This window comes from Salmo salar, chromosome ssa04 (assembly GCF_905237065.1).
Source record: "Salmo salar chromosome ssa04, Ssal_v3.1, whole genome shotgun sequence".
NCBI classification, from domain to species: Eukaryota; Metazoa; Chordata; class Actinopteri; order Salmoniformes; family Salmonidae; genus Salmo; species Salmo salar.
The window spans coordinates 64,961,033-64,986,858 of record NC_059445.1 but is presented as its reverse complement, the minus strand read 5'-3'; the positions used below and the strand labels follow the sequence as shown (position 1 = coordinate 64,986,858).

At 41.4% G+C, this 25,826-nt stretch overlaps 1 protein-coding gene across 4 annotated transcripts in view; it reads right to left on the bottom strand.

Moving 5' to 3' along the window:
- Window positions 1–25,826, bottom strand: part of LOC106603666 (roundabout homolog 3) — a 276,581-nt gene that overhangs the window by 134,324 nt on the left and 116,431 nt on the right. For all 4 annotated transcript variants that reach the window (XM_014197616.2, XM_014197615.2, XM_014197617.2 and 1 more), the window contains exon 2: window positions 2,023–2,349. In XM_014197616.2, coding sequence (XP_014053091.2) covers window positions 2,023–2,349 — 327 coding nt within the window. The remainder of the gene's footprint in view (window positions 1–2,022; window positions 2,350–25,826) is intronic.

Below are 25,826 nucleotides of genomic sequence, written 5' to 3'. Positions count from 1 at the left end.
TTTGAACGAACGGAAATATATTTTTTCCCCTCGTTCATGACGAGAAGTCCGGCTGGCTTAGATCATGTGCTAACAAGACGGAGATTTTTGGACATAAATGATGAGCTTTTTTGAACAAAACTACATTCGTTATGGACCTATGATACCTGGAAGTGACATCTGATGAAGAGAATCAAAGGTAATGGATTATTTACATAGTATTTTCGATTTTAGATCTCCCCAACATGACGTCTAGTCTGTATCGCAACGCGTATTTTTCTGGGCGCAGTGCTCAGATTATTGCAAAGTGTGATTTCCCAGTAAGGTTATTTTTAAATCTGGCAAGTTGATTGCGTTCAAGAGATGTAAATCTATAATTCTTTAAATGACAATATAATATTTTACCAATGTTTTCTAATTTTAATTATTTAATTTGTGACGCTGACTTGACTGCCGGTTATTGGAGGGAAACGATTTCCTCAACATCAATGCCATAGTAAAACGCTGTTTTTGGATATAAATATGAACTTGATAGAACTAAAAATGCATGCATTGTCTAACATAATGTCCTAGGAGTGTCATCTGATGGAGATTGTAAAAGGTTAGTGCATCATTTTAGCTGGTTTTATGGTTTTGGTGACCCTGTCTTTGACTTGACAAAACATTACACACAACTCTTGTAAATGTACTGTCCTAACATACTCTAAATTTATGCTTTCGCCGTAAAACCTTTTTGAAATCGTAAAACGTGGTTAGATTAAGGAGATGTTTATCTTTCAAATGGTGTAAAATAGTTGTATTTTTGAAAAATTTGAATTTTGACATTTATTTGGATTCAAATTTGCCGCTCTTGAAATGCACCTGCTGTTGATGGAGTGCACCACGGGTGGCACGCTAGCGTCCCACCTAGCCCATAGAGGTTAAGGAATACCTAGGATAGGATAAAGTAATCCTTCTACCCCCCCCTTAAAAGATTTAGATGCACTATTGTAAAGTGGTTGTTCCACTGGATATCATAAGGTGAATGCACCAATTTGTAAGTCGCTCTGGATAAGAGCGTCTGCTAAATGACTTAAATGTAAATGTAAATGTAATGTTATCGCCCCTTTTTTCTCTTCTCTTAAGCTGTTTCTTATTACTGCATCGGGAGGTGAGTTTCATGTTATGGGGGGTTTAAAGGCAGAAGAATTTAGAAATTCCTGAGATGTTTGCAAGTTTTAAGGCGAGCAATATTGGCTCCAATATACACTCCACAAAAGGATGGATGAAAGCATTTGACTTTCCCTGCTACCTTAGTAAAAACAGTTTCTGTGCTTCAGGGCTAATTTGAGGAGGGATCGTTAGTCATGTGGCAAAAACAGCCTTCACAAGAATTTAGCTCTAATAGATATGTGTATGTTGCTGTCAATACTGTATACAAACAACAGTCTGTCAGATAAACTGCTTACATCATCCTATAACAGATTCTGAGGAATTGGGTAACTGTAGCCTCCCAGGGCTACAGTGAAAACCAGGCAACAATACATACAAAGAAACCACCTTCAACTCATATCAGGAAAAACTTAATAAAAACAGCTTGAAAATACTGAAATACTCAAATTACCAGGTGTTGTTGTAGAACGGAAATACATAATGAAATCCTAATGCAATAGCGCATTGGCTAATCTAATAGTGAAATCAAATTGGCCCGTCCACATTTCATTACAGCAGAACAGATATCAGCAGTGTCCAATTGTGAAAAGTTGCTAGGCGCCAACTTCCATTTCTTTGCATTCTCACAGGGTTTTCTATAGTGTGTGCGTGTGCGTGAGATGATTTCGGGGGCTAACACCTGGAAACAGCAACCATTGGCTGTTCTTGCTACACTTTCCCTTTCCAATGGCACTTATTCGCTTGAGTTGTCACTTATTCGCATTAATGAACCCAGTCCAGGAAGATTGCCTCTCTTCTCTGTCAGTGCTATACAGTGCTATTCTCCAGCCATCTCTGCCATCTTGGCTGACACCAAGAGCCAAAATGTCAGACAAAAGCAAAGGCACTTACTTGCCACCTCCAGCGATGCATTGCGACTGACGGCCTCGCCTAGGTAGTTGCGTGCCACACACACATAGACCCCCTCGTCCGGCTTGCTCCGTCGACCGTGGACGATACGCAGGAAGAAGAGGGAGCCGCTGGGCAGCAGCATACGGTGGGAGCGCGGGTCTTCCCTGTCTGTCTCCACTCGTTCGCCATCTTTGTACCACTCCACCATGGGGCTGGGACGCCCCTCGGCCTTGCAGTTGAGGGTGGCTGGTTCGCCCTTGGACACGATCAGGTCAGAGGGGTGCTCCACAATCCGCGGGGGGGCATCCTCCAACCTGGGCCGGGATCCTGGAATAGAGAGAGAGGGGGTAACGGGTTAAAAGTGTACTCTGTTGTGTGACTTGTTGTTAGTAAGTAGGTAAAAGCAGGAGAGAGAGTGAAGAGGGGGAATACTCTTCTATGTTGTGAATATGCACTAACTTTCTGGAGGGGAGAGGGGATAGGGCTCCTTGAGTATGCACTAACTTTCTGGAGGGGATAGGGCTCCTTGAGTATGCACTACCCTTCTGGATGGGAGAGGGCTCCTTGAGTATGCACTAACTTTCTAGAGGGGAGAGGGGATAGGGCTCCTTGAGTATGCACTGCCAAGGGTTTTTGTTTAGAGTGAGTCAGTGAGTGAGTGAGTGAGTGAGTGAGTGAGTGAGTGAGTGAGTGAGTGAGTGAGTGAGTGAGTGAGTGAGTGTGAGAAGAATAATTCCAACAGGTTTTGATGCTGTAGTGCTTAGAAATTGCTTCCTTGTCATTCCCCCAAGTTTTCATGACAGTGTATTGATGGGACAATTATGGATGAATAGCAACAGGAGCAGAAACACTAGCACCGTGGGGCAAGAGTGTTTTTTTTGGAGTATTTTTCTCCCGGTGTTTGTCAGAATAATTAAGGAGATGCATCCCGATGCCGATTTTTGATGACTTGTCGGCAAACCAAGATGGAGGAGGAGGCTCTCAAGACCTCTCCACAGAGCCAGGTGTGAGAATGTAGGTTCAAATTGTGTCTGATAACAACTGATAAGAGGGCGGCTTCGTATCCACTGGGCAAATACCTTTCCTCCCACGGTCGAATCCTCCAGGGTTATAGGATTAACACGTCAAAGGTAGATGGCTTTTAGTTGATGGAGGAGATACAAGATGATTGTATTGAGTGATGGACCCTCGCTCAAACCTATTACTTTCTTATAGAAGGAATGTGTGGAATCTTGATGTAAAGGAAATGGTGGTAGATGGAATTTCAAATCATATGTTAAACAGCAAATGTGATAGCTTGACCTTAGTTAGTGGCTAATATCTTAGAGTATCATGGGTCGTTATCATAGAGAATGATAGGCCTTTCAAAGCAAATCCTTGAACTGGCTGCTAAATCTTAACTTGAATACTGCCTCTCGAAGAGCACAAATAACCTGTATTCCAGCAGAGCTTGGTCTACTCATGCCTATAACCAAGTATAACACAGAATCTGACGGTCTACTGAACAAGAAAACACTCTCCATTTGTTTGTGGAGAGTAGTGTCTTCCCTCTAGGGCAGACTCTGCAGAAGAACAGTATAGGACCAACTGACACTCAGCTAATAGCTTTTAGGGTGTAGAAAAGCTGGACAGATCTACGTTGAGGGGGTTGGTGGAAGGTTGTCGGGGAAACCCAGCATGACAGTGCTTTAAGAGCCCCTTCATAAATATTACAGGCCGGGCCTGTCAGAGCAGCCCATGTGGGAACGTTAAGCAAAGGTTTTTAAAGGGGAAGGGACCGTGGTCTGAGACTGAGCTAATGTTATGTGGGCATTTTTAAAAGCAACCAAGCACCTAACTGGAAATGGAGCAAAATGTTATGCAAAGGTTTTTAAAGGAGAAGAATACATTGCCTGCGATTGAGCTAAAATGTCATGCTTGGGTTTCCAAGCAGAAGGATGCATAACTTGAAATGATCAAAATATTAGACAAATGTTTAGATACTGGTAAAGGCCAAGAGATGGAGTTCAATGTTATTATAACGGTCGGTGCTGTTTAAGATTAGGGAGGACTATTGTTTTAAATGTGTGTGGCCTTATTCCTACCTCTCTTGGGTAGGGGGCAGTATTTTCACGGCCGGATGAAAAACGTACCCAAATTAAACTGCCTACTACCCGGGCCCAGAAACTAGAATATGCATATTATTAGTAGATTTGGATAGAAAACACTCTGACGTTTCTAAAACTGTTTGAATGATGTCTGTGAGTATAACAGAACTCATGGCAGGCAAAAACCTGAGAAAAATCCAACCAGGAAGTTGAAAATCTGAGGCTGTAGTTTTTTAAAAATGAATTCCCTTTCCAAACTACAGTGACTTAGGGGTCATTTTGTACTTCCTAAGGCTTCCACTAGATGTCAACAGTCTTTAGAAAGTTGTTTGAGGATTCTATGGTGATTTTTGAGGGAATAACAGCCGGTTCAAGCAGTGGACTGTCTGAGGTCATGTAGTTACTTCATGCGCATTGACGCATGGCTAGCATTTATTTAATTTTTTTCTGTAATGAATACGCTATTGTCCGGTTGGAATATTATCAATTATTTATGTTAAAAACACCCTAAGGATTGATTGTAAACATCATTTGACATGTTTCTACAAACGGTAATGGAACTTTTGAGCTTTTCGTCTATTGATTTGCGCTCCCGCATCGTGCCTTTGGAATAGTGTTCTGGACGCGCCAACAAAACGGAGGTATTTGGACATAAATTATGGACTTTATCGAACAAATGAACATTTCTTGTGGAAGTGGGAGGCCTGCGAGTGCATTCCGCCGAGGATCAGCAAAGGTAAGGAAAGATTTATAACACTAATTAAAAGTTTTGTTGATGCCATGACTTGGCGGGTAGCTGTACAGCTTGCATTGATGGCTGAGCTCTGTACTCAGAATATTGAACAATGTGCTTTCTCCGTAAAGTTATTTTGAAATCTGACACAGCGGTTGCATTAAGAAATAGTGTATCTATAATTCTTTAAATAATTGTTATATATTTTGTCAACGTTTATGATGAGTATTTCTGTAAATTAATGTGCACATTCACCGGAAGTTTTGGGAGGCAAACATTTTCTGAACATCACGCGCCAATGTAAAATGCTGTTTTTGGATATAAATATGAACTTGATCGAACAAAACATACATGTATTGTGTAACATGATGTCCTATGAGTGTCATCTGATGAAGATCGTCAAAGGTTTGTGCTTAATTTTAGCTGTATTTCTGTTTTTTGTGATGCCTCTCCTTGCTAGGAAAATGGCTGTGTGGCTTTTCTTGTTTAGGTGGTGTCCTAACATAATCTAATGTTTTGCTTTCGCTGTAAAGCCTTTTTGAAATCTGACAATGTGGTTGCATTAAGGAGAAGTGTATCTTTAAAATGCTGTAAAATAGTCGTGTGTTTGAGAAATTTGAATTATGAGATTTTGGTTGTTTTGAATTTGCCGCCCTGCTATTTCACTGGCTGTTGGGAGTGTGTCCCGCAGGTGGTACGGTCACGTCCCACATACCCAAGAGAGGTTAAAGCATATTGGATTACTGTCATTCATATTCCATTCACCCAGCTCAATGTAACATCGATAGGTTTAGGCTACTACGTAATACACAAATTTGCCCTATACACATCATGAGGTTGCTACAACCTAGCCTACAAATTAAAGTTTATAACGTAGCTGCACAGGTAGAGAGACAAATATTGGAGTAATCAAGGTGACAGAGAGTAACACATTCACATTGCACAATCTTGCCAGCATCTAGCTGATCTAGGGTGTAATTATTAGTCCAACAGTTGCAAAACAAAACAAGAGTTTCTATTGGACAAATTAAGTTAGATCCATCCCTGTTTCATTCGCTTGCATTATTATTTTTTTAATTTGTAATTTATTTGTATATTTTATTTAACTAGGCAAGTCAGTTAAGAACAAATTCTTATTTACAATGACGGCCTACACCGGCCAAACCCGGACAACACTGGGCTAATTGTGTGCCGCCCTATGGGACTCACAATCACGGCCGGTTGTGATACAACCTGGATTCGAACCAGGGTGTCTGTAGTGACACCTCTAGCACTGAGATGCAGTGCCTTAGACCACTGCACCACTTAAGAAACATTTTCCAACAGAATCGGTGGAATGAACACACCCCTGATCACCTGCACACACAGTTCACTTACATAGCAGCCACATACAAACAGCATCATCACTTTGCTCGTTGTATAATTCCTTCTTGCATCTACGCGCTCTCCTCCTCTCACCTTTTCCCTTTGCTTGTGGACTTCACTGTGACCAGGTGAAAAACCTCTCCAAGCCAAACCTTCCTAAGTAGCCTTCCCTTGTGTGATCTGGAACGGTTCATAGGCTCTTGCCCTATCTCCTGTTTCTGTAGCGTGAGGCAGCTTGACATAGAAGTACACACCCTGGACAGGATGCTACGCTATCGCAGGGTCTTACCCCCAATCTATCTCCTAAATGTTGATTGCCAAGCAGAGACACATCAGGTCCCATCTTTTCAGGCTTTGGTATGACTCATCCAGGAATTGAACTCACAACCTTCCAATCTCAGAGTGGATACTCTAACCACTGAGGCCACTGAGTTGGTAACCCAAACCTTCATACCATAACCACTAACCGCTACACACAGCCTACATTGTTGTCACCATCATAGTCAACATAGCTACACTATATATAGTATGTGGACACCCCTTCGGCTATTTCAGCTACACTCGTTGCTGACGGGTGTATAAAATGGAGCACACTTCCATGCTATCTCCATAGACAAACATTGGCAGTAGAATGAAGAGCTCAGTGACTTTCAACGTGGCACCGTCATAAGATGCCACCTTTCCAACAAGTTAGTTAGTCAAATTTCTGTCCTGCTAGAGCTGTCTGTCTTCGATTGCAAAACTCACTACCAAGTTCCAAACTGCCTCTGGAAGCAACGTCAGCACAATAGCTGTTCTTCGGGAGCTTCATGAAATGGGTTTCCATGGCCAAGCAGCCGCACACAAGCCTAAGATCACCATGTGCAATGCCAATCGTCGGCTTGAGTGGTGTAAAGCTCACCGCCATTGAACTCTGGAGCAGTGGAAATGCGTTTTCTGGAGTGATGAATCACGTTTCACCATCTGGCAGTCCGACGGATGAATCTGGGTTTGGCGGATGCAATGAGAACTACCTGCTCAATGCATAGTGCCAACTGTAAAGTTGGTGGAGGAGGAATAGTGTTCTTGGGCTGTTGTTCATGGTTCGGGCTAGGCCCCTTAGTTCCAGTGAAGGGAAATCTTAAAACTACAGCATACAATGACATTCTAGATGATTCTGTGCTTCCAACTTTGTGGCAACAGTTTGGGGAATGCCTTTTCCTGTTTCAGCATGACAATGGCCCCGTATACAAAGCGAGGTCCATACAGAAATCCTTTGTCAAGATCGATGTGAAAGAACTTGACTGGCCTGCAAAGAGCCCTGACCTCAACCTCATTGAACACCTTTGCAATGATTTGGAACACCAACTGCGAGCCAGCCCTAATTGCCCAGCATCAGCTCCCGAACCTAACTAATGCTCATGTGGCTGAAAGGAAGCAAGTCCTCGCAGCAATGTTCCAACACCTAGTGGAAAGCTTTCCCAGAAGAGTGGAGGCTGTTATAGCAGCCAAGGGGGAACCAACTCCATATTAATGTCCATGATTTCGACGAGCAGGTGTCCACATACTTTAATAAAACCGAAAGCATACCTTGACTTGGAAGAGTTCCAATGTTGGATAGCCTTAGCCAACAAGCTATCATAAATAGCATTCCTCTCTGTTTGAGTCAGGTTGTTGATTAAGCTAAATTAGCTAAGTGAATTAGCTAGCTAGGTAAATAGAAGTGAAAGTGAAAAAATACTGCAAAATATAGCTAGCTCTCTTTCTGCTGCTTCTCCTTCATTTTTTAAAGAAATTAATTTCATCCAAACTCTTCAACTATTATCTTTCTCTCTCTGAGTCAACGACTCACCTCATTGTATGCACTGCAGTGGTATCTAGCTGTAGATTATGCTTTCAGTACTAGATTCATTCGCTGATCCTTTGATTGGATGAACAACATGTCAGTTCATGCTACAAGAGCTCTGATAGGTTGGAGGACATCCTCTGGAAGTCGTCACATTTACTGTGCAAGTCTATGGAAACGGGTGGAAATCATGAGCCTCCTAGGATATGTATTGAAGTCAATGTACCCAGAGGACAGAAAGAAGCTGTCCTCCGGCTCCACCATGTTGCTACCCATGATAGTCCTGTACTACTGTGGACCTTCATGAAAAACAGTGTGTTTTAATCAAATATTTGGTGATGTCAATATATTTAGTATAAATGTATCTAAAAAGGATAACTATTTCACTATTTTTATGAAATTCACTAAATAGGATGATAATCCCCTTCCTCTTCTGAGGAGCCATCGCTGTTCTAAATTGGTGTTGTCACGTTCTGACCAGTAAAGGGGTTATTTCTTATTGTAGTTTGGTCAGGACGTGGCAGGGGGTGTTTGTTTTATGTGGTTCGGGGTTTGTTGGGATATGTGTTTATGTAGAGGGGTGTTTGTTTAGAGTGTTCTGGGGTTTTGGTTAATGTTCTATGTTAGTTCTATGTTAGTATGTTGTAGTTTAGTCTTTCTATTTCTATGTTTAGTTGATGGGGTTGACTTCAATTGGAAGAAGCTGCTCTTCATTGCTTCTAATTGAAGGTCTTATTTAAGAGGGGTGTTTTTGTCATGGGATTTGTGGGTAGTTGTCTCCTTGTTTAGTGTCTGAGCACATGACATGACATGACATGACATGACATGACATGACAGGACTGTTAGTGGCGGTCGTTGTGTTTGTATACGTGTTTTGTTTTGTTTTTCCTTCTTTTTACCAATTAATGAAGATGAGTATACACGTTCCCGCTGCACCTTGGTCCAATCATTATGACACCCGTTACAGGTGTTCAAGGGGTAAGGTGAGCTCTACATTGTACTATTTCTCCAATTGCAACTTGAAAAGGGAAGGAGGCTATTGAGTAGCTAACAAACTATGAGAGAGGACAGACAGTCTGAAAATAGGCCAATGCCTGACTGTCCGGAGAGATAGACATATAACTGACAAACCTAGGCTCTCTCTGGACTTATTCCCACCTGGCGTGGTATAGAGGGGCAAGAAAGTGTCAGCTTCAAAGCTTAATATGAACTCATGAAACCATGGGGAAGAGTATGGAGCTGAGCCTCCCTGAAATGTATACAGATGATGTCGGAAGTTTACATCCACTTAGGTTGGAGTCATTAAAACTCGTTTTTCAACCACTCCACAAATTTCTTGTTAACAAACTATAGTTTTGACAAGTCGGTTAGGACATCTACTTTGTGCATGACACAAGTCATTTTTCAAACAATTGTTTACAGACAGATTATTTCACTTATAATTCACTGTATCACAATTCCAGTTGGTGAGAAGTGTACATACACTAAGTTGACTGTGCATTTAAACAGCTTGGAAAATTCCAGAAAATGATGTCATGGCTTTAGAATTTTCTGATTGGCTAATTGACATCATTTGAGTCAAATGGACTCAAATGTACCTGTGCCTGTGGATGTATTTCAAGTCCTACCTTCAAACTCAGTGCCTCTTTGCTTGACATCATGGGAAAATCAAAAGAAATCAGCCAAGATTGTAGACCTCCACAAGTCTGGTTCATCCTTGGGAGCAATTTCCAAACACCTGAAGGTACCACGTTCATCTGTACAAACAATAGTACGCAAGTATCAACACCATGGAACCAAGCAGCCGTCATACCATTCAGGAAGAAGATGTGTTCTGTCTCCTAGAGATGAACGTACTTTGGTGCGAAAAGTGTAAATCAATCCCAGAACAACAGCAAAGGACCTTGTGAAGAGGCTGGAGGAAACGGGTACAAAAGTAACTATATCCGCAGTAAAACGAGTCCTATATCGTCATAACCTGAAAGGCCGCTCAGCAATGAAGAAGCCACTGCTCCAAAACCACCATAAAAATGCCAGACTACGGTTTGCAACTGCACATGGGGACAAAGATCGTACTTTTTAGAGAAATGTCCTCTGGGCTGATGAAGAAAAAAAAATAGAACTGTTTGGCCATAATGACCATCATTATGTTTGGAGGAAAAAGGGGGAGGATTGCAAGCCAAAGAACACCATCCCAACCATGAAGCACAGGGGTGGCAGCATCATGTTGAGTGGGTGCTTTGCTGCAGTAGCGACTGGTGCACTTCACAAATTAGATGGCATCATGAGGAAGGAAAATCATGTGGATATATTGAAGCAACATCTCAAGACATCAGTCAGGAAGTTAAGGCTTGGTGGCAAATGGGTCTTCCAAATGGACAATGACCCCAAGCAAACTTCCAAAGTTGTGGCAAAACGGCTTAAGGACAACAAATTCAGTGTATTGAAGTGGCCATCACAAAGCCCTGACCTCAATCCTATAGAATTTTTTGGGGGGGCAGAACTGAAAAAGCGTGTGCAAGCAAGGAGGCCTACAAACCTGACTCAGTTACACCAGCTCTGTCAGGAGGAATGGCTCAAAATTCACCCAAATTATTGTAGGAAGGTTGTGGAAGGCTACCCAAAACATTTGACCCAAGTTAAACAATTTAAAGGCAATGCTACCAAATACTAATTGAGTGTATGTAAACTTCTGACCCACTGGGAATGTGATGAAAGAAATAAAAGCTGAAATAAATCACTCTCTACTATTATGACATTTCACATTCTTAAAATAAAGTGGTGATCCTAACTGCCCTAAGACAGGGAAGTTTTACTAGGATTAAATGTCAGGATTTGTGAAAAACTGAGTTTAAATGTATTTGGCTAAGGTGTATGTAAACTTTCAACTGTAGATAGGAAGGACTGTGTGTGTGTGTGTGTGTGTGTATAAAAAAGAAGAAAAAAAAAGAAAAGAAAAGCCAGTTCAAATTCGACCCTACCCATGTAAAGAGGGTTGGATAGTATCTAGATAGTGTTTGTGTGGCTGAACGTTATGCTGGCACTGTAATTTGTGTAGTAGTGCTGTAATTGACTGTTAATTAGCATAAACACGTTTAGCATCTCCAGGCCTCTTCACATACAAGTTGATGATGAGCTCCTTTGGAATATCTCCATTGAAAAAAAAAAAGTCTAATAAATCAATTTAATATACACCATCACAATGAATCCATCATTTATTTAAGGCAGGTCTAAAGAAACATTCTGAGAAATACACTTTTTGTGCTTATGGAACATTTTTGGGATCTTTTATTTCAGCTCATGAAACATGGGACCAACACTATACATGTTCCGTTATATTTTGTTCAGTATATATTATTGGATTTTATAGTAAGAAAAATATAATTGAACTTAGCTGAATAAAATAGAAAGGATATATTTTGCATTCCAGAGCGTGTGATGTGGCTATGTTGACCATAAAAGTGATCATTTGAAACAGGTCCTATACACTAGATTTAGAGTTATCTGGCTACTTTAGTTTTGAATGATACAAATCTTAGAATGTCAAAAAAATCGAAACATACAGTGCATTCAGAAAATACTCAGACCCCTTGACTTTCTCCACATTTTGTTACGTTACAACCTTATTAAAAAATTATAATAATAATCCTCAATCTACACACAATACCCCATAATGGAAAAAGCAAAAACAGGTTTTCTGAAATTTTTGACAATTTAATAAAAAGAATAAACCGAAATATACGTTTACATAAGTAATGAGACCCTTTCCCAGTACTGTGTTGAAGCACCTTTGGCAGCGATTACAGCCTTGAATCGTCTTGGGTATGACGCTACAAGCTTGGCACACCTGTATTTGGGGAGTTTCTCCCATTCTTCTCTGCAGATCCTCTCAAGCTCTGTGAGGCTGGATGGGGAGAGTCACTGCACAGCTATTCTCAGGTCTCTCCAGAGATGTTCAATCGGGTTCAAGTCTGGGTTCTGGCTGGGCCACTCAAGGACATTCCGAGACGTGTCCCAAAGCCACTCCTGCATTGTCTTGGCTGTGTGTTTAGGGCAGTTGTCCTATTGGAAGGTGAACCTTCGCCCCAGTCTGAGGTCCTGACCGCTCTGGTCAAGGATCTCTCTCTGTACTTCGCTCCATTCATCTTTCCATCGATCCTGAATAGTCTTCCAGTCCCTGCCGCTGAAAAACATCACCACAGCATGATGCTGCCACCGCCATGCTTCACCGTAGGCATGGTGCCAGGTTTCCTCCAGACGTGACACTTGGCATTCAGGCCAAAGAGTTTCATCAGACCAGAGAATCTTGTTTCTCATGGTCTGGTAGTCCTTTAGGTGCCTTTTGGCAAACTCCAAGCAGGCTGTCATGCGCCTTTTATTTAGGAGTGGCTTCCGTCTGGCCACACTACCACAAAGGCCTAATTGGTGGAGTGCTGCAGAGATGTTTGTTCTTCTGGAAGGTTCTCCCATCTCCACAGAGGAACTCTGGAGCTCTGTCAGAGTGACCATCAGGTTCTTGGTCACCTCCCTGATCAAGGCCCTTCCCCCCCTGATTGCTCAGTTTGGCCGGGTGGCCAGCTCTATGACGAGTCTTGGTGTTCCAAACTTCTTCCATTTAAGAACAATGGAGGCCACTGTGTTCTTGGGGACCTTCAATGTTGCAGAGTTTTTCTTGGTACCCTTCCACAGATCTGTGCCTCGACACAATCCTGTCTCAGAGCTCTACAGACAATTCCTTCAACCTCATGGCTTGGTTTTTGCTCTGACATGCACTGTCAACTGTGGGACCTTATATAGAGAGGTGTGTGCCTTTCCAAATCATGTCCAATCAATTGAATTTACCATGGGTGGACTCCAATGAAGTTGTAGAAACATCACAAGGATGATCAATGGAAAGGGGGACGCCTAGTCAGTTGTACAACTGAATGCCTTCAACTGAAATGTGTCTTCTGCATTTTTCCCAACCCCTCTAAATCAGAGAGGTGCTGGGCGCTGCCTTAATCAACATCAACATCCACGTCTTCGGCGCCCGGGGAATAGTGGGTTATCTGCCTTGCTCTGGGGCAGAATGACAGATTTTTACCTTGTCGGCTCGGGGATTCGAACCAGCAACCTTTCGGTTAACCCAACGCTCTAACCACTAGTCTACCTGCCACCAACAGGACGCACCTGACCTCAATTTTGAGTCTCACAGCAAAGGGTCTGAATACTTATGTAAATAAGGTTTTTCTGTTTTTTTATTCTTACAAAATTTGCTAAAATCTCTATAAACCTGTTTTTGCTTTGCCATTATGGGGTATTGTGTGTAGATTGATGAGGATTTTTTTTTTATGTATTCCATTTTTTTTTTTTTAAACGTCTAATGTAACAAAATATGGAAAAAGGGAAGGGGTCTGAATACTTTCCGAATGCACTGTATACAGTATGGGCTGCATGATGTGACTATAGGCTAAGATGATTTGAAAAAGTTGCAAAAAAATATTGCGCTCTGTTCCTTGCCTCAGGCTGCACACTCTGTTTTCTCATCAAGTGATCATATTTCCACCAATCAGACTATTCTCAATTTAAACTTGTCTTTACTAATATGCAACATTTATTTTGATTTAGAACGGCCCATTATCAAATGGGCAGGAAAAGAGTCAAGGGAAAAAGGCATGTCATCCATATGTACTTTCTTTTGATTGTTTCTGGATTATATGTGTATCGTTTTTTTATTATTATTGCAAGGTATTACTGCACTGTTGGAGCTAGAAACACAAGCATTTTGCTGCTCCTGCGATAACATCGCAAATCTGTGTACGCGACCAATAAACTTGATCATAATTTGAATATTTCACCCCATGAATCAACCACTGTTTGAGGAACATGCAGCCTCTCTCTGCACGGCAGGTGATATTCCATCCAAACTCTGTATGCCATGGGCTTGCCAAACCTGTTCCTGCAGCTAACTGTACTTCATTTGGGAAACCAAGTGAAATCTGTTCAGGAACATCGAAAGTAACATGTTGCCACAACTAAACATATTTCATTAAACTGTTGACAGCCCCTCTCTCAAGAAAGGAATGAAGAGAGAGAAGAGAAGGAAACACACAGTGGTGAGATATTCTGTAGCTAACGGTAATGTGACCGCCTATTCATTATGAAAATATAAAAATGCCCAATTACTAGGCTATTCAAAATCAAGTACAAATTCACTATAATGATAGTAAGCCGCCCTGCACAATCAATGAACCAACAGCATCACCTAGGCTTATACATTCTCCCCCAGACTCAAGGAAAGAAAGTGTGGAGCGTAGCATAAGGTAACCAGTCCATCCAGTATGCCTAATAATACAGTCCACACTCAAAGGCTACTACTAGAATTTGTTTAATTTTGGATTATATACCAACTGTGTACCAAAGACATCTTAAATCAGTTTTTTTTTTCTTTTTTTTTCTGCCATGCATTATATGCTGTAGGCTATTAGGCTATGTATTGTATAACAACACAATCATTATTTCACTTCTGTTTCGGGAGGGAGCTTGGGCTCATATAGGCCTATGCTTATTCCACTCAGTTTTAACCTAGTGTTGAACTTTCTTCAAATTGATCATCACAGTGAGGTGAGTTTCAAAAGCATGATTCTGTTTTGATGATAAGTGTTTGATGTGATTTTTGATGGCATTTGCATTGATGTTAGAGGGACAATAGAGTGCTTAGTACCAGGCCATTAGCAACGTCATTAGCGAGTTGGGTACTACCAACGCATGTCCAGAGTGCATAAGAGGATATTACCGTGACTCAACGGTCACATGGAATTTGACTGCGGTCATGACTCATGACTGCTGGTGTGGCTTAATAATGTCACCACTACAGCCCTAGTTCAAAGGCAGAAAGATGTGCAATGGTTTGGGTTTCCTTAACTGACCTGAGGAGAATTTGAAGTGCAATGTAGGCTACTGCAATGTAGGCTATGGTCCTGTGTAGCTCAGTTGGTAGAGCATGGCGCTTGCAATGCCAGGGTTGTGGATGAGATTCCCATAGGGGACAAGTACGAAAAAAGGAATGAAAATGTATGCACACTACTGTAAGTTGCTCTGGATAAGAGTGTCTGCTAAATTACTAAAATGTAAATGTACAATGCTACTCAATGTACTGCAACAGAGTGTTGAGCTGCTTTGTCTTCAATGGATATTAGAATGCTTTAATGTTACATACTGGCATTTGTGTAATTACATATGTGTTGTTTGGTTATGGGTGTATTGACCAGATACTGGGTGTATGGAAGTACAATGTTTATCAAATCATTCCGAAATGTGTGGTCATGCTATGGTTGCTGCTAACGTAGGCTGTCATTGTAAATAATGATTTGTTCTTAACTGACTTGCCTAGTTAAATAAAGGTTTTTAAAAAAATGTATAAAAACGTTAAAAAAAAACATACAAATAGCCTCATGAGAAGAACATGCTATACAATATTGTCATGCCCACTAAGACTCCACAGCAAGCTATCGTGACTGATTAACAGCAAAGGATGAGAGTAAATTTGAGTATTACATGCTCGTCGAGTAAGCCTCAAAATGACATTGACAAATGCTTAACTAATGCTGATGCTAAACTAATAAACTGATGCACGATCAGCATCAGGATTAGCACGAAATATCAGGACTGTGTCAATGTTATTAGAGTGAATATGCATAAATGCACAGTCACAACAAAAAATACTTTATTCCAAAGCTTAGACAGACCTTTCTTAGCTGGAGAGTAGATCTAAGTCGAAGAGAAAATGGTGGGGTGGTGTTGCATGAGTGAGAGAGCGAGAGAGCGATGTCTTTATTCTTTTGGAACTTGTGTGAATGTAATATTTACATGCCAATAAAGTCCCTTGAATTGAGAGAGAAAGTAACACAATGGCCTTGGTACGGGAACATAGTCTTGTTCAGACTTCAAATATCATTCTATACTGGAGAGTGAAAAACTGCTGCGGCTGTGCGTTTTTCTCTTCTTCAAGTTAGCGAGTGGATTGGTTTGACCTTGTCGTCTGAAACAAGAGAGCGTACCATCAAGAGTGGATTCCATCTCCATGCCATCTCCCTCCACTATTTATTTCACCATGTCTATCCTAGTGGGCTTTTACCCGCTAAGCAGATTGAGTTTACTTCCCCAGAGAAGTTGATCAATCTGCACATCACCCAACTCCCACAAATCACTTAAATACTCACTTGACTGACATTCTGATGAAAGACGGGCCGAGGGGGACAAATAATTTGCACAGGGCTAACATTGTTCAAGATTTATAAGAGACACTAGCAATTTAGCGCAACTTCTCACAAACGGAACAAAGATCATATTAAACCTTTTCTTTGTGTTTTCTAAGTAGTCAAAATATAATTAAAATATGGTTAAACACTATTTTTACATCACAAATTCACTACATCAGCTAAAATGTGGCCCGTGGAGGCATTTGGCAATTCTATCTTGGTTTGACCTGGGAAAAAAGTTCCATTTCAAATCTCCATGACAACAGGCTTAACCCCCCCCCCCCCCATCAAAAGGTTAGAGGTCAATTGAATAATTGTCTATTTCATTCAAGCACATGAGATAGCCTTGAGGTCAACACTCACCAACGTACATAAGACTAATTGATACAGCTAGCTTGCTAAACATCCCCCCACACAACTAACTAGCTTGCTAACCACCCCCCACATACCTCCAGTGCACTCTCATGGCTGTTATGACACATGAGGTAAAGTATGTGAGAAGACCCTGCTTTCATCTCCCTGCGGGGCAAACCTGAGCATAAAACACTGATGACATCTTAGCTGAGTCGGAGTCAGACATTTTGACACTGTGAAAAATCTCTTTAATTTCCACCTGAGGAACTTGAGAATTAATCAGGCCTGGGCTGCCAATCAGAACATAGCACCTCAAATCCTTATCACACTGTGAGGCTAAAAAGAGAAGATTAATCCATGCACTGGCTTACCATTTGAAATCACGGCTAAGTCAACCCCCCCGCTTCAACTCAGCCCCGCTTCCCCGCAACTCTCTCAAATAAAACTTCTGACTTCAAGTCTCCACGGCTGGAAGGAGCCTTTCACATTGTAATTCCAGTACAGTGGCTACTATAGAAGTGACCGCCATCTGAGAGTTTAAAGAGGGTTATCAACCAGAGGTAGTAGGACAAGAGGAGAGGCATGAGGGGAAAGAGAAAGAGAAAACCACCAACATTCTTATTCCTCCCTCATCTGCAATTCTTTTTACCAGACTGCCCTCCCCTCCCTCTACACTGAAGTGTGTTGTTTTACAGCAGCCCTCCTCCACCTCCTCCTATTCTCTTTCGCCAAAGCCTGGGAATTTATTTGCAAATGGGCATTCCTTTCCCTATGTTAAATTGGGAGAGGGAAGGGGGCGGAGAATGGGTGCTTTCTCTCTAACCGCCTACTATTTGAGCCGGGGTACAACAAAAAGTGGCACTTGCATGAAAATACAAACAGTGGGTCGTAAAGCTATGGTCTTCAAAATTGAGCTTCTGTTGGTTGCGAGTGACTAAATAGGCCAGGGTCAACTCTGGAAAGGAAATTGCTCTGGTGTTTCCTTCTCCCTTCTCCCTCTTGGGGCTAGAGGGTTTCATGACCGGAGGCTCTCTCTCTGTCTTTGAGAGGGGACTTAAGGCGTCTGCATGCTTCCCATCCGAAACAGTTCGAAACAGTTTGTGCGTAATATTATGAAAACATTTTGTGATGTTATGTTCGTTTTCGTCTTCAGCAAGGGTTGTTCGTGCACACATTTTTTTCTCGAGGCAAGCCGAAGTCGGTAGCCGAAGTCAGTAGCCAGAGTATACTCCCCTTTGTTGGTCATTGGTCAACAGTAGGGTTTCTTCAATTAAGTGTTTGTTTTCATTCAACGATAGACAACTCATTTTCATGCCAAAATTTGCACTTGAGAAATAATGCACCAAACATCTTATTTAGATGTAAAATTGTGCGACTAGGATCTCTTCGGCAAAAAAATGAAAAATTACTAACAGATTACTTTAGTTATCTTAGATTACTTCTGACTATTTTGAGGAAGTGTATATGTAGCAAAATTTTAAAGTGTTTTTTTTACATTGGATAAAAGCAGAGACACAAAATTATATATCATAAACTGCATTTGAGGAACACATTTTGAGAAAATGGACCCATTCGTTCACACCCTCTTAAGCTTTAGCCCCACCCATCTCTTTAAGGGTTGATCCGAGCGTTCTGTCCTAACAACAGCAGTCAAGCACCAAAGTTAATTGGCCAACGTTGGATAGCTTGCTAGCTACTTCCAGACACAAATGAGAGAACAGATCACTGACCATTTTACTCGCCATAGCAGAGCTGGTTAGGCTGTTTTTATGTTATCCAGAGTGTTGGTGACTGCAACTGCGCTGCTGGCAACAATTTACAGGGTGGATTTACTAGCTACGTCTATCAACAGTTGTCACAGTGACATTCTATTGAAATGGTTACTTGCATAGTGGAGTCGTTCGTTAAGACATAGGTAAACAATGAACCATACCCTGCATGAATGTGCAGGTAGCTAACCAACCAGGTTCAATATTAGCTAGCTAACATTGGGCTATAACTAGCAAAGCAAATGGCTCTGAGATACAACTAATAAGATCATACACGTAACGTTAGCTAACAGTACACTAGAAATGAAAATGACTTTCTGTCAAAATTAGAAATGTGTAATATCTGAAAATGTAGCTAGCAAGACTAGTTTACTGTATACTTCATTTGACCTCACGTCTTGCTGACAGTGCATATTGGTGGTTGGGGTATTTATTTTATTTTGTAATTATAAAAATAAGCTGTTACCATGTTCTAACATATGTTTCTGTTTCAAAGTTGTAACAAATGCACTCCATGGATAAAATTGATTCAACACTTGAATTTTTATATTTTTTGTTTTGTTTTTTTGTTTTTACATATAGCGTACAGTAACATAAACTAAGGCAAATACTATTGTGTGTGTTATTTGAACAACAAAAACAATCGTATTCTAAACATTACCAAATTATAATTTTTGCGATAGCAAATATTACATTTATTAATTACATTGTTAGAATGTTGCAGTAAGAATGACTGCTCATTAGCTTGAAGGGGGGTCCCTTGAGGCTCAGCAGTTCTAGTATTAAGGAGAAAACCCATTGCACCGAATGACGGTCTACCGTTCATCTGCTGTTCGTTCACCGAGACATGTAGAATCGGTTTGCAAATTACCTGTACTCTGTTCAGAGGTGCTAAGAACTCTCGGCCGGCAAACACTACCAGTGTGTCCGTACCTTTAGAAGCCTCAAATGCAGAGAGCTTGCCTACGAATTGGAGCGGGTAAGTGATATTGAACAGCAAGAATCTGAATGTAGGCATACATTTAAGATGTACAATATACCACAACCCCATCCATGAATTAAACTCATCATCCTTTTTCTAGGACTTTATTGGTTCAAGTCATTCAAGAAATGGCAACATCTATCATGTTGGCCACATCCTTGGTAAGGGTCACTGCCTAAAAGCCAACATTTTTATTGTGATTGTGTTAAATTGTGTTTGTGAAATAAAGATAGACATAGTTTTAAAAGGTGGTGGTAATATTTCATTCAGTACAGAAATTAGTAGAAGTGGAACATGTTACCCCAAGGGGGCTCAACTTACCCTATCCTTATTCTCAATTTACCCCATGCCTGGGGTAAGTTGTGCCAAGGGACCACTTTGTTTTCAGTAATGTTTACATGAATTCTGATTTATATCCTGAAATATAGGTTGCTAGCTTTGTTTGAAATAATACTATATTTCCCTTGAAGTAGTGATGCTGAATGTAAAAAAAAAAATGGGTCAACATACCCCACTCTCCCCTACTAACACTGTCAATTGTACATGAGAGAGGGAAAGGAGGAGGAGGAGGGAGAGAATAGATACTGGAATCATAAGCGAGATAGTGATGCTTCTTGTGCTGAGTTTTCCAGGGCTTGTCACTTTGCATGAAGGCTACAGCAATACACAAGCCACCCTCAAGTCTTACCTCTGCTTAACTCTTTCTACATTTGATCCCACTGAAAACTAATTCAGAGAGATGCTAACAAGTATTTTCTTATAATCATTAACCAAACAACAGCGACATCTGGAAAACAACTTTGCAACCGATCACGTTTCACAAAGAGCTGTCTGTTTCAGACTACAGGCAGTAATTTTTACTTAGCGTGGAGGCAGTGGTGTAAAAGGCAGATCACTAATAAATTGTCAGTGAGTGCAACAGTGGAGCCCCTGCTTAGCTGTATCATATCACTGGGGCGTGTGAGACTGTATCCCAGAGTGAGCTCCTGGTTTGGGGGTTCCACTGAGACCAGCCCACCACCACCACAGCTGGGGGAGATAGCATCAGTTTTCTGTCCCACACAGTGGCACAGTCTCAGCATTCTTCTGGATTAGAGACCCCAACGGAACTGAAGACACAGACATACACGTGTGCACACACAAACTGCCCCTAACTCATATCCTGTCTGACCCACATATCACCACAGAAGAGAAAAGGGGCCCAAAGTGAACTTGGTGGATATTATCAAGGCATATATTGAATGGTGTAGTAGGGGGGATATCAAATGTCTGGCTGCAGAGCCTGTTCCTGCTATCTGCAGCCGATTAAGTCAGGCTAACATCCCTATGCTCAGTCAGAGGCCCAGCCTTGATCTCTTTGTGCATTTGGCGCTTAGCGCCTGCCTGAACAACAAAAGAAGAAAGGTAACAAGGCAAAGTATGCAACATAGCTAGTTTTAAACTCACTCTGCAAAATTCACATTAAAGATGTACTCCTTAGAGTTTCTTAAACTGGCAATACTGCTTTACAATACAAGGCAAATACAAGGCACTAGGGATGTGTCCTAGGGATGGACACAACAGGAAATGGAGCAAACGACCAGCGGAGGAATTCGATGTGGAGAAAGATCTTCCCTTCTCGTCTGTACCTACTTCTCCCTATTTGAGACTACAGGAATATTCAGTGGAAATTTTACAGGAACTTATCCTAATGACAGATTCCAAAGTCAAGGAATCGATGACAGCAGCTGACAAATTCTCCCCTACTCTGAAAGGAAACCAGTCACCTTGAGAAACAGAGGACGGTAAATGATGACTCATCAAACGATTGCCTGAGCCTTTCGAAGTGCTCAAGTCTGCAATGTCTGGCACCTGAGAAATACCAAATGGTCTCCCTGCCAATTTGTAGAATTCTGCCAGCTGCTTTGGGTGACAATTAGACTTCGGGAGGGCGCACACTTTTACTACGCATATCATTTTGGTTGTTGACAGTCAATTTGAAAATGTAGCTACACTTTTGTGGAACCACTACCTGAGCTGCTTCAAAGCTGCATGACAGACAGACAAGTCCTTCAACGAACAGACACTTTTTCACAAGTAAATTGTCTGTTTTACCTACTGCTCTGTCTCATCTAATGAAAACCAAATCTCTGTTGTTAGACTTCAGAGGATGGCTAAGGGGGAAGAGAGAAACAGAAGCGTGATAACTTCACTCTATCTCCAATCCTCTTTACCATATGCCATATATTTATTGTTATTTGTGACATTTTCATCTGACCTTCACCAGAATGCTGAGCAATTATAACTGGCCACTGAATACTATACTGTTAATGGAAATGGAACTAAGATAAAGCTACTACCAGTACAACAGACAGACTATTGTTGTTGGCAAATAAGACTAGCTAGGAGTCTATTCCCTAATCATCGTTGTAGTAGTAGTAGTAGTGGTAGTAGAGTGACGAGAGATAGAAAGTGTGAGTTTAGTTAAATGACAAAGTCAACAGTGGAGGTGAGGAAGTGTGTCTGTGTGTGTGCCCAGAGTCATTAGACTGAGATCTCCTGATGGGAGTGTACACATGGCAGTGGGCCAATGCTGTTTGAAGTGCCCTTCAGAGGGGTCTAAGTTGGCCACTAGTTTACTTAGCAGGGAACTATCCAAATACAGCTCCATATAAGAAGACCATGATTAGGTTGTATTTATTTGCACCAAAGAAAACAAATGAAAGACAAAACAGAACAGATTTTAAAAAATGGTTAAAAAAACTGTGTGCAGGTGAGGGCTTATATTTATTTATTTATTTTTATTTCACCTTTATTTAAACAGGTAGGCTAGTTGAGAACAAGTTCTCATTTACAACTGTGACCTGGCCAAGAATAAAGCAAAGCAGTTCGACACATACAACAGCACAGAGTTACACATGGAATAAACAAAAGATACAGTCAATAATACAGTTGAAGAAAATCTATATACAGTGTGTGCAAATGAGGTAAGATAAGGGAGGTAAGGCAATAAATAGGCCATGGTAGCAAAGTAATTACAATGTACCAATTAGACACTGGAGTGATTGATGTGCAGAAGATGAATGTGCAAGTAGAGATACTGGGGTGCAAAGGAGCAAAATAAATAAATACAGTATGGGGATGAGGTAGTTGGATGGGCTATTTGCAGGTGGGCTATGTACAGGTGCAGTGATCTGTGAGCTGCTCTGACAGCTGGTGCTTAAAGCTAGTCAGGGAGATATGAGTCTCCAGCTTCAGTGATTTTTGCAGTTCGTTCCAGTCATTGGCAGCAGAGAACTGTAAGGAAAGGCGGCCAAAGGAGAAATTGGCCTTGGGGGTGAATAGTGAGATATACCTGCTGGAGCGTGTGCTACGGGTGGGTGCTGCTATGGTGACCAGTGAGCTGAGATAAGGTGGGGCTTTACCTAGTAGAGACTTCAAGATGACCTGGAGCCAGTGGGCTTGGCGACGAGTATGAAGCGAGGGCCAGCCAATGAGAGCGTACAGGTCGCAGTGGTGGGTAGTATATGGGGTTTTGGGGACAAAACGGTTGGCACTGTGATAGACTGCATCCAATTTGTTGACTGTAGACTGTTGGAGGCTATTTTGTAAATGACATCGCCGAAGTCGAGGATCGGTAGGATGGTCAGTTTTACATGGGTATGTTTGGCAGCATGAGTGAAGGATGCTTTGTTGCGAAATAGGAAGCCGATTCTAGATTTAATTTTGGATTTGAAATGCTTAATGTGAGTCTGGAAGGAGAGTTTAGAGTCTAACCAGACACCTAGGTATTTGTAGTTGTCCACATATTCTAAGTCAGAACCGTCCAGAGTAGTGATGCTGGACGGGCAGGCAGGTGCGGGCAGCGACCGATTGAAGAGCATGCATTTAGTTTTACTTGCATTTAAGAGCAGTTGGAGGCCACGGAAGGAGAGTTGTATGGCATTGAAGCTCGTCTGGAGGTTAGTTAACACAGTATCCAAAGAAGGGCAAGAAGTATACAGAATGGTGTCGTCTGCGTCGAGGTGGATCAGAGAATCACCAGCAGCAAGAGCGACATCATTGATGTATACAGAAAAGAGAGTCGGCCCGAGAATTGAACCCTGTGGCACTCCCATAGAGACTGACAGAGGTCCGGACAACAGGCCCTCCAATTTGACACACTGAACTCTATCAGAGAAGTAGTTGGTGAACCAGGCGAGGCAGTAATTTGAGAAACCAAGGCTGTTTAATCTGCCGAAAAGAATGTGGTGATTGACAGAGTCGAAAGCCTTGGCCAGGTCGATGAATACGGCTGCACAGTAATGGCGGTTATGATATCGTTTAGGACATTGAGTGTGGCTGAGGTGCACCCATGATCATCTCTGAAGCCAGATTGCATAGCGGAGAAGGTATAGTGGGATTCGAAATGGTTGGTAATCTGTTTGTTAACCTCTCTAGGGTAGGGGGCAGTATTTGCACGGCCGGATAAAAAAACTTACCCGATTTAATCTGGTTATTACTACTGCCCAGAAACTAGAATATGCATATAATTGTTTGATTTGGATAGAAAACACCCTAAAGTTTCTAAAACTGTTTGAATGGTGTCTGAGTATAACAGAACTCATATTGCAGGCAAAGACCTGAGAAGATTCCTTACAGGAAGTGCCCTCTCTGACCATTTCTTGGCCTTCTACACTCTCTTTATTGAAAACTGAGGATCTCTGCTGTAACGTGACACTTCCTACGGCTCCCATAGGCTCTCAGAAGGCGGCAGAACGGTGAATGATGACTCTGGTGTCCCAGGCTGAAAAACAGTAGCGCATTTGGATAGTGGTCGATCAGAGAACAATGAGACTGGGGGCGCGTGCACGAGCCGACACCATGTTTTTATTTTTTCATCTGTGAACGAAAACAGGGTTTCCTGGTCGGAATATTATCGCTTTTTTTACGAGAAAAATAGCATAAAAATTGATTTTAAACAGCGGTTGACATGCTTCGAAGTACGGTAATGGAATAATTTAAAAAAAATTGTCACGAAACGCGTAGGGCGCGTCACCCTTCGGATAGTGTCTTGAACACACGAACAAAACAGAGGATATTTGAACATAACTATGGATTATTTTGAACCAAACCAACATTTGTTATTGAAGTAGAAGTCCTGGGAGTGCATTCTGACGAAGAACAGCAAAGGTAATCCAATTTTTCTTATAGTAAATCTGAATTTGGTGAGGGCCAAACTTGGTGGGTGTCAAAATAGCTAGCCCGTGATGGCGAGCTATCTACTCAGAATATTGCAAAATGTGCTTTTGCCGAAACGCTATTTTAAAATCGGACATAGCGATTGCATAAAGGAGTTCTGTATCTATAATTCTTAAAATAATTGTTAGGTTTTTTGTGAACGTTTATCGTGAGTAATTTAGTAAATTCACTGGAAGTTTGCGGTGGGTATGCTAGTTCTGAACGTCACATGCTAATGTAAAAAGCTGGTTTTTTGATATAAATATGAACTTGATTGAACAAAACATGCATGTATGGTATAACATAATGTCCTAGGAGTGTCATCTGATGAAGATCATCAAAGGTTAGCGCTGCATTTAGCTGTGGTTTGGGTTTATGTGACATTATATGCTAGCTTGAAAAATGGGTGTCTGATTATTTCTGGCTGGGTACTCTGCTGACATAATCTAATGTTTTGCTTTCGTTGTAAAGCCTTTTTTAAATCGGACAGTGTGGTTAGATTAAGGAGAGTCTTATCTTTAAAATGGTGTAAAATAGTCATATGTTTGAGAAATTGAAGTAATAGCATTTCTAAGGTATTTGAATATCGCGCCACGGGATTCCACTGGCTGTTGAGTAGGTGGGACGATTTCGTCCCACATACCCTAGAGAGGTTAACCTCTATTTTCACGTCCGGATGAAAAGCGTGCCCAAAGTAAACTGCCTGTTACTCGGGTCCAGAAGCTAGGATATGCATATTATTGGTAGATTTGGATAGAAAACACACTTTAAAATGATGTCTGTGAGTATAACAGAACTGATATAGCAGGCGAAACCCCGAGGACAAACCATCTCAACAAAAAAAAATTCAGCCTACCACTGTTTTCAATGGCTGTCACTTTTATTATAACGTGAAATCCTCCCAGATTGCAGTTCCTCAGGCTTCCACTAGATGTCAACAGTCTTTAGAAAGAGATTCATGCTGTTTTTTAAAAAAATGAGCCATAAATTGTAGTGTTTCTAGGTGGCACTCATATTGGCTGTAGTGTTTCCAAGCGCGTGGAAGAGAACGCGTTCTTTGGTATGTTTCTCCGGTAAAGACAATAACTATTCTCCGTCTTAAATTGTATCGTTTATTTACGTATTAGGGTACCTAAGGTTTGATTATAAACGTTGTTTGAATTGTTTGGAAAAGTTTATTAGTAAAGTTTGGGATTCATTTTGTATGCATTTTGATGGAGGGAAACGGTGGATTATTGACTGAAGTGCGC